Source organism: Aristolochia californica, unplaced genomic scaffold (genome assembly GCF_029961685.1).
Source record: "Aristolochia californica isolate CCGP_79_NKW_82.1479 unplaced genomic scaffold, dmAriCali1.0.hap1 SCAF_4, whole genome shotgun sequence".
Taxonomy (NCBI): Eukaryota; Viridiplantae; Streptophyta; class Magnoliopsida; order Piperales; family Aristolochiaceae; genus Aristolochia; species Aristolochia californica.
This window is the reverse complement of record NW_027182103.1, coordinates 43,020,383-43,032,668: the sequence shown is the minus strand read 5'-3', so window position 1 is coordinate 43,032,668 and position 12,286 is coordinate 43,020,383. Positions and strand designations below refer to the sequence as shown.

Here is a 12,286-nt window from a genome sequence, read left to right as displayed (position 1 = left end):
CACATGGAAAGGGCAAGTATCAAGCCCAACAAAAAGGGAAGGGAAATATACCCCCCCCGAGCTGGTATTAAGAAAGATTTCAAGTGTTTCTTCTGTAAAAAGAAGGGACACATGAAAAAGGAATGTGTCAAGTTTCAGAAATGGCTTGCTGACAAAGGTACACCAACCTCATTTGTTTGTTATAAATCTAATATGGTTAATGTCAATAATTACACTTGGTGGATTGATTCTAGATCAACAATCCACATCTCGAATTCCTTGCAGGGTTTGCAAAACCTAAGGAAACCAGTGGGAAGTGAGCATCACATTTTCTCAGGAGATCAGTTGAGCTCACATGTAGAAGCTATAGGAACTTGCTATTTAACTTTAAGTAGTGGCTTTGTTTTAAAATTAGAAAAGACCTTTTATGTTCCAAGTTTCTCTAGAAACTTGATTTTAGTTTCAAGGCTTGTACCTTATGGATATTCTTTTAACTTTTCAGACTCATCTTTCAGTTTACATTATAAGTCTAATTGTGTTGGGAATGGTACATTGTTTGATGGTCTTTATAGCATTAATTTACAAAATAATGCCACTTACGGTTCAATGCATGTTCACACTGGTAATAAAAGAGGTGTTTTTAATGAAGATTCCTCTACATTATGGCACCAGAGATGAGGTCATATCTCCATAGATAGATTTAAAATATTACTTAATGAAGGGGCACTTAATACTCTGGATTTTACTGATTTTGAGATTTGTGTAAACTGCATTAAGGGAAAGCAGACTAACAAGTCAAAGAAAGGTGCCAATAGGAGTTCAACCATATTAGAGATCATACATACTGATATATGTAGTCCAGACATGGACTCACATGGTCAGAAATACTTCATCTCTTTTATAGATGATTCCTCACGATACATGTATCTACATACTTTATAATAAGAATGAAGCATTAGATGCCTTTAAGATCTTTAAAGCTGAAGTAGAAACACAATGAGGTAAGAATATTTAGATCGTGAGATTAGATAGAGGTGGAGAATACTATGGTAGATACACAAAGAATGGACAAGCACCTGGGCCATTTGCAAAGTTTCTTCAAGAACATGGAATTTTTGCCCAATATACCATGCCTAGTTCTCCGGACCAAAATGGTATAGTAGAAAGAAGAAACCGAACATTATTAGGTATGGTGCGAAGTATGCTTAGCAACTCCAATCTTCCTAGATCCTCGGGGCCTGAAAAACATAAGACGGCAGTGTATATATTAAACCGAGTTCCAACCAAGGTTGTTCCAAAAACGTCATTTGAATTATGGAAAGGTTGGAAACCGAGTTTGCGACATATGCGCATTTGGGGATACCCGTCTAAAGTGAGAATTTATAATCCACAAGAGAGGAAGTTGGACCCAAAGACCATTAGTGGGTATTTCATTGGATGTGCTGACAGGTCTAAAGGTTACAGATTTTATTGTCCATCTCACAACACTAGGATTGTGGAATCAAGAAATGCAAAATTTCTTGAAAATAACTTGATCAATGGGAGGAATCCAACTCGGAACATAGTTTTTGTGAAGGATCATTCAAAATCTCAACCTTCCACCTCAAGTGATAGATTGATTATTATTCACAGCACCCCTCAAGTACAAACTGGTGTTGAACAACCAATCATTAAAGTTCCACAAAATGCTGACAACATTCCAGTAGATCAGGTACTTACAAGAGTTGCCAAACACTTTTGAATAATTAGTTGAACTACATACTTCTAAGAAAAATGATAGTTCTACATTAAGAAGATCTACTAGACTCAGGAGATCAGCAATTCTTGATGATTATATTGTGTATCTGCAAGAATTTGCCATTGGATCCGCAAATGATCCTATGTATTTTTCAAAAGTCATGAGTTGCAAAGAATCAGAATTATGGTACAATGTCATGAAGGAAGAGATGAATTCTATGAAGAGTAATGGAGTCTGGGATCTTGTTGAGTTGCCTAGTGGATTTAAAGTCATTGGATGTAAATGGGACTTTAAAACAAAGAAAGACTCATTAGGCAACACTGAGCAATACAAGGCAATACTCGTTGCTAAGGGATTCACTTAGAAATAAGGAATCGATTACAAGGGAACATTTTTTCCTGTATCTAAGAAAGATTCCTCATGCATTATTTTGGCATTAGTAGCCCATTTTGATTTAGAGTTGCAACAAATGGATGTGAAAACGGCATTTCTCAATGGAGATCTAGAGGATGAGGTTTACATGAAACAACCTGAAGGATTCCCCTCTAATGATGGTAACCAATTGGTAATATATGGATTAAAACAAGCATCCCGCTAATGGTATTTGAAATTTCATAATGTAATTTCTTCATTCGGGTTTGTAGAAAACATTATGGATCAATTTATATACCAGAAGGTCAATGGGAGTAAAATCTATTTTCTTGTTTTATATGTGGATGACATTTTGCTAGCAACCAATGATAAGGGTTTTTTGCATGAGGTGAAACAATTTCTCTCTAACAATTTCGATATGAAGGATATGGGTGAGGCATCTTATGTCATTGGCTTTAAGATTCATAGAGACAGATTTTGAGGTATCTTAGGTCTGTCTCAGGAAACCTGTATTAATACAGTGTTAGAGAGATTTCAGATGAAGAGTTGTTCACCAAGTGTAGCTCCCATTGTGAAGGGTGATAAGTTCAATTTGAACCAATGCTCGAAGAACAACCTTGAAAGGGAACAAATGAAGGACATTCCCTATGCTTCTGCTATCAAAAGCCTAATTTATGTTCAAGTCTGTACAAGACCTGATATTGCATTTGTTGTTAGGATGTTGGGGCGATATCAGAGTCATCCTGGGTTAGACCACTGGAGAGCTGCAAAGAAAGTAATGAGGTACCTTCAAAGAACCAAAGACTACATGCAGATGTATAGGCGGACGGACAATATAGAAGTCATTGTTTACTCAGATTCTAACTTTGTTGGCTGTATTGATTCCCGTAAATCAACATCAGGATACATTTTCTTGTTAGCCAGTGGAGCAATATCATGGAGGAGTACCAAACAGACTTTGACCGCCACGTCAACTATGGAAGCCGAGTTAGTTTCCTGTTTTGAGGCTACTTCACATGGTGTATGACTTAAGAGTTTCATTTCTGAGATTAAAATTATAGATTCTATCTCTAGGTCATTAAACATATATTGTGATAATTCAACTGTTGTTTTTATTGCCAAGAACAACAAAAGTGGAAGTCGAAGTAAACACATCGACATAAAGTATTTGGCCATAAGAGAACGTGTTAAAGAAAAGAAAGTGGTCATTGAGCACGTCAGCACTGACTTAATGATCGCAGATCCTTTGATTAAGGACATGCCACCTTTTAAATTCAAGGATCATGTTGTGAATATGGGACTTTGTTCCATTATGTAAATTTTTCATTGTATGAACAATGTTATTTTAGTGAAATTCTTAATTAATGTGATGTTTTTTCTCATATTTATGTGCACTTTAATTTTGAGAAAATTCATCTGTGTTGGACCAAGAGTAAACATAGGGTTTATTCATAAAGTATAAGTAATACATACATAGTAATACATGAAAGATAATACTCGTCATTAGAGGAACTATCGCAATAATTCATGTATTTATTACTTAAATTCAGATTATCAATGGGTTTAAAATTATATTAGAAGTTTGGACCAAGTGAGAGAATGTTAACCGTTTTTATGAGAAACGGTTTTCTCATTAACAGGGTCTCAAACTTCAGGCAGTTGCAACTCCCTCGATAACACGAAGCCATGAATAACCTTGATGGGAAGTTGGCTTCACATGGTTGTTTTCATTCCCCTGTCTCGTCACTCAAGCCCCTTCAGTTGAGCCATCACCGTGAGTGTTCAGAGATCGGAAGCGCCGAACAGATAACGGAATTTGAAGCGTATGGAAGGAGGTATGATTTAGCTTCTGTTTAACTTATATGATGAATTTCATGTTATTGTTAGAAATTTATGTTTAAGACTTACATCTTCTGCTACCGTTAGCTTTCAGCCTTTAAGCCGCCTTTGGCCTTTTTTAGCCATGGAAGAGAACCAGACTCCACACATAGTCCTGGCATAGGCCACCTCGTCCCACTCGCCGAGTTTGCCGAACGAGTCGCTCTGCAACATAATTTCTCAGTGACATTCTTCACCCTCTCTGCCGGATCTCCCTCCAAGGAGCAGAAGGCCTACTTGGATGCGCTTCCCAAAAGCATCCGCTCCCACCAACTCCCCCCTCCCAATCTCGACGACGTCCCGGCCGATGCCAAGATCGAAACCCGCATCTGCATCTGCGTGCTTCGCTCTCTCCCAGCTCGTTAAGACCTTGAAAGAAACCCACCAGGTTGACTGCGCTCGTGGTTGATCTCTTCGGAACGGATGCCTTCGATGTGGCCCAAGAATTTGCGCTCGACCCTTTCATCTTCTTTTCTTCCTCCTCCATGGCCTTGTCTTTTTTCCTCCATATGCCGGCGATCGACCAAGCTATTTTAGGCGAGTACCGGGATATGACGGAGCCTCTCAAATTGCCCGGCTGCCTTCCTATCCGTGGCAAAGATCTCATGGATCCTATTCAGAACCGGAAGAACGAGGCCTACTCCTGGCTGCTCCACCACGGCAAGCGAAACGTCCGGTACCATCAGTGCCCTGAAAGAAATGGTTGGTTTCCGCCAGTCTACCCAGTTGGACCGCTGATACAGTCGGGGGTTATCCGCCGCACCTGTCGATGGCGCTGACTGTTTGAATTGATTGGACGAGCAGCTGCCTGGATCAGTTTTGTTCGTGTCTGTCGGGATCGGTGGGACTCTGTCGAGTGAACAGAGGTTTCTGTGGGTCGTCGCGCAGCCCCAACGACGCCGTCACCGACGCTTCCTTTTTTAACTCCCAAAGCAATGAAGACCCGCCTTCGGGTCAATTTAATGGAGACGTGTTTTTGTGTGTTTTTTGAAGAAGAAACGTTGAGTTGTGAGAGCCGTTTATGTGGTGGTTGAGGATAACCTATTTTTTAGAATAATGGATTTGAAAGTTTGTTTAATGCAAATCACCTATAATTAATAATCTCTTAACAAAATTTAATGGCCAAATAAGAGAGTATATAATTTTTGATAGTTTTACTCCCATGTGAAGGGGTCGGAGGTGCAAGTAAGATAAAGAAATTTCTAGGGCATTTTACAACATATTAAAATGGGATTATACGAATAATTTTACACAATTCCGGTTTTCACCCGAAGAACATGAAATCTATTTAATTACGCGGGCGGGACGCGAGTCCACCAATAAGCGAGGACGACGCTGACCGGACGCGGGGACGACGTCGGCTGGACGCGCCGGAACGCGGGCCCTACTCAACGCGTTCGGGACACTGAGGCGACTCGGACACAACGCGGAGCCGACTCTGACGCTACGCGGAAAGGACACGTGTGCGACTCGGAAAGGACACGTGGGCGACGTGGGCTCAACTCGGACTCGACGCGGAAGGAACGCGGAAGGGACGCGTGCGCGACTCGGATGCGACGCGGAATGCACGCGGGCTCGACTCGGATGGCACGCGGACTCGATGCGGATGGAACGCGGAAGGCACGCGGGCGCGACACGGGCGCGACGCGGACTTGACGCGGAAGCGACGCGGGCGCGACACGGGCGCGACGCGGATAGGACGCGGGCGCGACGGGGACGGAACGCGGAATGCACGCGGGCTCGACTCGGATGCAACGCGGACTGAACGCGGACGGATGGCACACGGACTCAACGCGGACGCGGGGGCGACGCGGATGGAACGCGGAAGGCACGCGGGAGCGACACGGGCGAGACGCGGCCAGAACGCGGAATGCAGGGCTCGACTCGGATGCAACGCTGACTGAACGCGGATGGCTCGCGGGCGGGACGAGGAAGGGACTCGAACTCGACGGGCAGGACGCGAGGGCGACTCAAATGGGACGTCGGCGCGATGGATGGACTCGGATGCGACGCAGCCACTTCCCCAAACTTGCGAGAAACTGTAAAAAATTCTGGGAGACTCCGTCCGAGTCGGCCCCGCATCGCCCTCCCTTCCGCCTGCGTGCATTTCAAGTTCTCCTAACCCATTTTCTAAAAACGCCCTTGATTTTTTAAATATCCTTAATTGTGCTAATTATTTCTAGTGGTCTCTTTCGAATGCCCCCGCGTTCACTCTAATTAAAATGATTACCTGTGTTTAAAGAATTTGGGGATCAATTAATTTAATGGGCCCACCCATCTGACCCTCTTTCATTTTAGCTTTTGACATGATGCACTTATGGAGACACACCAGTAACGTTCCAAATGGCTAAATGAAACTGGTTCGAATCTAGAGCACGAAAAGACATCCCTTATGTACGATCATGAGCAAAAGTGACTGATCGAGATCACTAAATGGCCCGGAAGGCGAAGCCAAAAAGAAGAACGGAATGAAACATGAATGACCGAGAAAGAAACAATGGCTGGAGACGTACGTGGATACAGTGGTCCATAGGCCTTAACTGTAAGACGAATGAGGTGGAGGCAATGTCGGTTGCAGGCGACTGGCGAGGAGGCAGACACAAACAGAGCAGGGAGGGAGCAGAGGTACACAATCTTACAGCGCAATCAATAGACGGGTCCCCCTCCCTTACACATTTCCCAAAGCCTCCCGCGATTGTTGCCGATTAATTCCACTTTTTGTCATTTGCCGGCGTGAACGATGAGGGTTCATGACCGGCGATAACTGGGAACAACGGACCAAACTGAAAATCCATACAAGTGGGAGGAGGCACAGGAAGCTGCGAGTCGCCCTCCACCTTCATACACCTATCACGCACATGCGATGAGGAAATAAATAGGCAGAGCAAATATAAGATAGGGTCCTCAATAAAATGAACACTTCTGTACTCCCTTTAATGGAATATCCCCCCTTGTAAGGCCTATATAATGCACCCATGTCAATCTTATATGAATATAGTTGGAAATTCTTCCTCACAAGCACTGTTTTCTTACCATTGTCTCCTTCGGAGAAGTAAAGAAGAATCACTGGTTTCATCCATGAGGAATCATTCTGCTTGGGTATCCAAATAGTCTTTTCCATCAGCAAGACAGTTCAACTGCATCCATAATGCTTCTTCTTTAAGTAGTAATCTGCTAGTAGGCGTTGCACTGTGTAAAAACTAAATCTTAATGGTGTTTGGCGTGAAGATCATTGATCTCAGTCGGCAAAGGTAGATTGCCTAAAAACAATACCTGCAACTAAGGTGCTCTAGAGAGCTGAGGCATCAAATCTATCTAAAACAGAATCGTTGGACACCAGCAGCATTTATTCAAATGTTACGACGTCATGGAATGCAATCTCCTGAAGCAGGGTTTCGGGTGTTGTTGTTGGAATCTCAGACTCAAATCGTTGCGCGTTTGCGAGCAGTAATATTTGTTGATTTTATCTCCCTAGTGTGGTCTGCAATTTACGAAGCGTTGGGTCATTCCTGTAGGTGAAAGAAGCGGAACATATCTGCATTCTGCAGTAGAGTCCCTCTCCTGTTCCCACTTGAAGCTACCTCCATGGTTTCCAAGTATTTCTCCCGTCCTAATAAATGAACAATGCCAGAAATCAACAACCATTTACATTAATGGCGTGTCAGAAGCCCAATTAATCACAATCGAGATAGAGGTAACGAGCAGGTGCAACATCGACACGATGTCAAATTCCATTTTGATTGAGATAAAACCGATAGAATTCGAGATTTTTTAAAATTCTTGTATATCGACTCGTTTTACTTGGAAGGAAGGGCCAAAAGGGTCGAAAAAATGGCCAGATGGGGTCGTCTTGAGTGAAGAGGAAAGGGGGTTGTTGGGAGGGGTAAATATCAGAGTAAATGCAGAGCCTGAGATGCCAAACGTAGAATCCAACGGCGAAGACACATAAATGAAACGCACTCCCATGCAGGAACTGCCATTACTGCCCATCGCCTCCCTTTCATCTATTCTCGTTTTTTTTTTTTAGCAGTCTTAATAAAATTGGCACGGAGATACCGTGTTTCTTCAATTCAAGGCCATTGCAGCCCCCCTGCTGTGAACTGTATCGATCGTCATCATCGCCGTCACCTTCCTCTTTTGGCCATCACTCTTATCTCATAATTTGAATTCATGTCCACCCATGTTTTCATTAATTCATGTGATCGCCCCGCCCCCATCTTTTATTTATTTCGTCCTTTGGACCTCCAGGAGTTTTTTTCTTTCACGTAAGCTGCTTACTCGTTTTCGTCTAGCTTGCTTACTTCCCATGACACTGCTGATAGAGTTGAAAATGCCGAACTCGATCTCAACCTCCTTTCATCGATCTATTCATGCATCTGTTTATCTTCTATCATCATAGCTGAAAAAGAAAAGAAGAAAAAGAGGTCAAAATCCGTGTAGGCTGCAAATCTTGCTCCCTGTATGAGAACCAAATGAAAATCTCTATCTCTCCCTCTCTCCCTTTTTTCAGTTTTTCGATTCACATCTATCAAAGGATTCAGCGGACGCTAAATGTCTGTATCCTCTACCCAACTGCTTTAGTTTTACCAGAGAGCAGCGAAAGCTGATCAAAACGGTATGAACTGTAATTATTCTTCTGTTTGGGAGATCCAGCAACGTACATGAATGCGTCTGCAGTACTGTACTCATGAGATTATTTTTTTTGTTCTTTGATCATCACAAGAACAATTTAGCAGGGATCCCATTTCGATTCCATGCCAGCGTCTTTGAAAAAGCTGAATGACAGCGATAGGAAAAAAGGTTCACCTGCTGCTGATGTTGTTTGGTTTTTAAAATCAAGTCAGGTCATTCTGCTCAGACATTAGCTGGATTTATTTTAGAAGAGAACTATTAACTCCTCGTTAAGATTTCAGAAGTTTAAAACAATCTGTAGAGAGAAGTAAGCAATATTTTGTCTTTCGTGAGGGAAAATTTTCAAAGAAGAAGGAAAACGCAAGCACCTCACCCCTACTGACGAGTCATCTCGCCCTGTGCTGGGACGGACAGTTCGTCTGATATAGTCGAGGAAGAGTAACACCAAAATGCCTAGCTCTTCATTAATAGAGGGAGTGGAAATGCACCATTGTAACGCATAATGAGATCTACTGGCTAACAGGATCAACGCATTTCATCCTCTCTTAATTCGAGAGCATAACGGGTACTGGAATTGCCTCGGAAATAAATGTTTTGCACGTATCAACATTACTAAGATTGCTCATTCCTTATTTTTCACGGCATTTTCATTAAATCGTTTGCAATTTACACAGACGGGCGTTCATAGATTTGTTCAGGATTTTCATAGATTGACGACTCCTTGGATTAATAAATGATGCGAGACGACTGCACGAAGGGATCGCAGTCTGCTGAACATTTCCTGTCCGAACCAATGCATGCATTTCAGGCTTCTGTAGAGCGACAGTACTAGAGAAGACAGCCAAGAGGAAGACGTCCACCGAGAGCTATGGAGGGCATTCCAGTAACTCACTCATGGGCAAATTCGTAATAATACGTACGAGTGTTCATCCTTGAATATTTCCCTTCATTTGCATTTATATATAACATAACAAGCTCTGGTTTTCTTCTCTGTTTCTAGATAGCTAGAGAGAGGTCACGCCTCATCTAAATTCCCATAGCAGCTACCATCGTCTCTGTCTTCCTTGCTCTGTCTCAATCTCGATTCCTTGCTTTCGGTTTCAGACTGGCCGGAGAGTCGGAGGCCCGTTATTGGAGCTCTGGTTTTATCTAAGGTGTTACACTCGGCTACTTTAATTGGAAACGTCGAAAGAAGAAAAAGCACGTCTCTGCTAGTTCGGTTGTTTTCACTGGTTACTGCTATTTGGCATGCTTTTCTTCCTCTCTGCAGCTTCCTCGCTTCCGTTCAATCTCACTTGATAGAGTTCTGAAATCTCTTTTTCTCAAAGTGTAGACATTGCCTTATTTGTACCGACAGACGACCAATTATACCTACATCCCAATTCGTGAAAATTTTCGAGAAATGAGTGATAGCTTATCCGATTTCTTCGATGACCCAGAGTTTGGAACCTCTGACTTGGCAGGGGCGGACTCGCCGGAAAATCTCTTCGCTATCCTGGAGGCCTTGGAAAGGTCTCCGGAGATTCTGTTCACCGACTCGGTTTCTACATTAAAGGAAATCGGCACCGCCCAAAAGCGACTAGTTTCTCAGAAATCGACGGCTTCTTCTGGCGGGCAACTGGAGTCTGAGACAGACACGGAGACTCCCCCGTCGTGCAAGAAGCTGAAGTTCATGAAGACCATGGCTTCTTCAGAGGAGGTAGGCCCAGACGGACAACAGAGGATGTCGCACATAGCGGTGGAGCGTAACAGGAGAAAACAGATGAACGAGCACTTGTCCGTCCTCCGCTCCCTTATGCCTTGCTTCTACGTCAAAAGAGTGAGCCGAGATGTTCAATCCATGCTTCTTCATTGCTGTCTACTGACTGTGTGCCTTATTTAGACTTCTATATTTCAACCATGTTTACAAGTAGATGTTTTATTCTCTTTCAGTACAGCTATTTTCACCTTCTTCTTTCCTTTATTACTGCAGGGAGATCAAGCATCGATTATCGGAGGAGTGGTCGACTTCATCAAGGAGCTGCAGCAAGTGTTGCAATCTTTGGAGGCCAAAAAACAGCGGAAAGTTTACAGTGAAGTACTAAGCCCTAGAACAGTGTCGAGTCCCAGACCCTCACCACTGAGCCCAAGGCTTTCACCCCTAAGTTCTACATTAAGTTTACCCATCAGTCCCAGAACCCCTCAACCAGTTAGCCCATACAAGCCTAGGATGCAGCAACCTTACCTCTCTCCCACTGCTGTAGCTATGCCTTCTCATGAAACGCCACCACCTTCGCCCTTTGATACCACTGTCATGGAGCTTGCAGCCAATTCGAAGTCTCCTGTTGCCGAAGTCGAGGTCAAGTTTTCTGGAGCGAATGTACTGTTGAAGACCGTCTCTCAGAAGATCCCTGGTCAGGTATCGAAGATAATCGCTTCCCTAGAAGGCCTCGCTCTTGAGATACTTCATTTGAGCATCAGCACAGTGGATGACGCTATGCTTAATTCGTTCACCATCAAGGTAAACGCGTACACGTTCCAGTTCTGTTCAAAACTGTTTCTCTTCTCTTCTTCTCTTCTTCTCCTACACGGATAGCCACCAAAATGTTCTCTATCCATCATGGTAAGAGCTCATCGTTTTCAACAGTTTTTCACGGAGAAAATTAGAAGAAAAGCATTCTTATTTGTTGATAAAAAAAAAAACCAGCTCTTTTTAAGCCAAGCACAAAGCTATAAGAGCTTTTGAACCGTGCATGGAGATGCCCAAGAACATCTCTGAATTAAAACATCCCTCTAGATCGCTCGCTTTAAACAAAACTAGGGCTCAGTGCAGTCGCACCCCAAAATGATCAATACTGACTACAGAGGTGAACTGATTGTTTCCCCTATTTTTGCGGTATAAACGATTCGGCTGGGTCGGGTACATATTCAAGCCATTTGCCGGAGATAGAAAGGGAATTCCTGTCGTGCTGAATCTAATGATAGCCACGATGCAAAAACCAGATGGTGAATTCCTCTGTAATTTACTCGTAAATTACTCTTGTCTGAATTTCCATCATATTAAATGATGATAGATGACCGACCAGTAACGGTCAGGTCCATTTCGAGAAGTATCGACATCATATCTATCATACTTTCAGAGCAAATGGACCACCCCGTGATTCTCGTCGATTATTTAAATCTTCTCGCCCCTCTTGGCGAATGCGACTACCGCTCCTCACCTGTAACCCAGAATGATTTCAGAACTTCTTTTCAATTTTCGAACAGCTTTATCTGCTCAACTGTTAGACATCGTAATTTGATATTTTTATCTCTTGCTTGTTATTTTAATGTTTGTTTACTCTGCTACGGAAAGCTCATGGACAAGGACTCGGCTTTTTTTTATTCACAGATAGGAATTGAATGCGAGCTGAGCGCTGAAGAACTCGCCCATGCAGTCCAACGGACGTTCTGCTAAGCCTGCCAGCGCAACCCTAACTTCTCTCCGTCTCCTTCGTTAAAGCTACTTAGGCAAGGAGTATGGACACATCCAGCTGCTTTATCGAAAAAACTGTATTCAAGTTATAATATAACTTGACCATGCAGAGGAGGGTTAGTATAACCGTCGTAGTCCACTAAAAAGCTTTCATTTAATGTATCGAATTTTGTATTAATCAACTTGATTAGTAGCATTTTATACAAATACTTTGAACCATGTATTCGGGGGGG

The 12,286-nt window shown here is 43.0% G+C and overlaps 1 protein-coding gene and 1 pseudogene across 1 annotated transcript; both read left to right on the top strand.

Moving 5' to 3' along the window:
- The first annotated feature begins 3,844 nt into the window (after positions 1-3,844).
- LOC137963390 (hydroquinone glucosyltransferase-like) lies at positions 3,845-4,958 on the top strand (annotated as a pseudogene).
- A 4,914-nt stretch (positions 4,959-9,872) lies between these two features.
- Positions 9,873-12,259, top strand: LOC137962662 (transcription factor SPEECHLESS-like). Its single transcript, XM_068809664.1, has 3 exons — positions 9,873-10,418; positions 10,572-11,099; positions 11,970-12,259. Exons 1-3 carry the CDS (start codon positions 10,002-10,004, stop codon positions 12,033-12,035), a joined length of 1,011 nt encoding a protein of 336 aa, XP_068665765.1. The 5' UTR covers positions 9,873-10,001; the 3' UTR covers positions 12,036-12,259.
- The last annotated feature ends 27 nt before the right edge of the window (positions 12,260-12,286 follow it).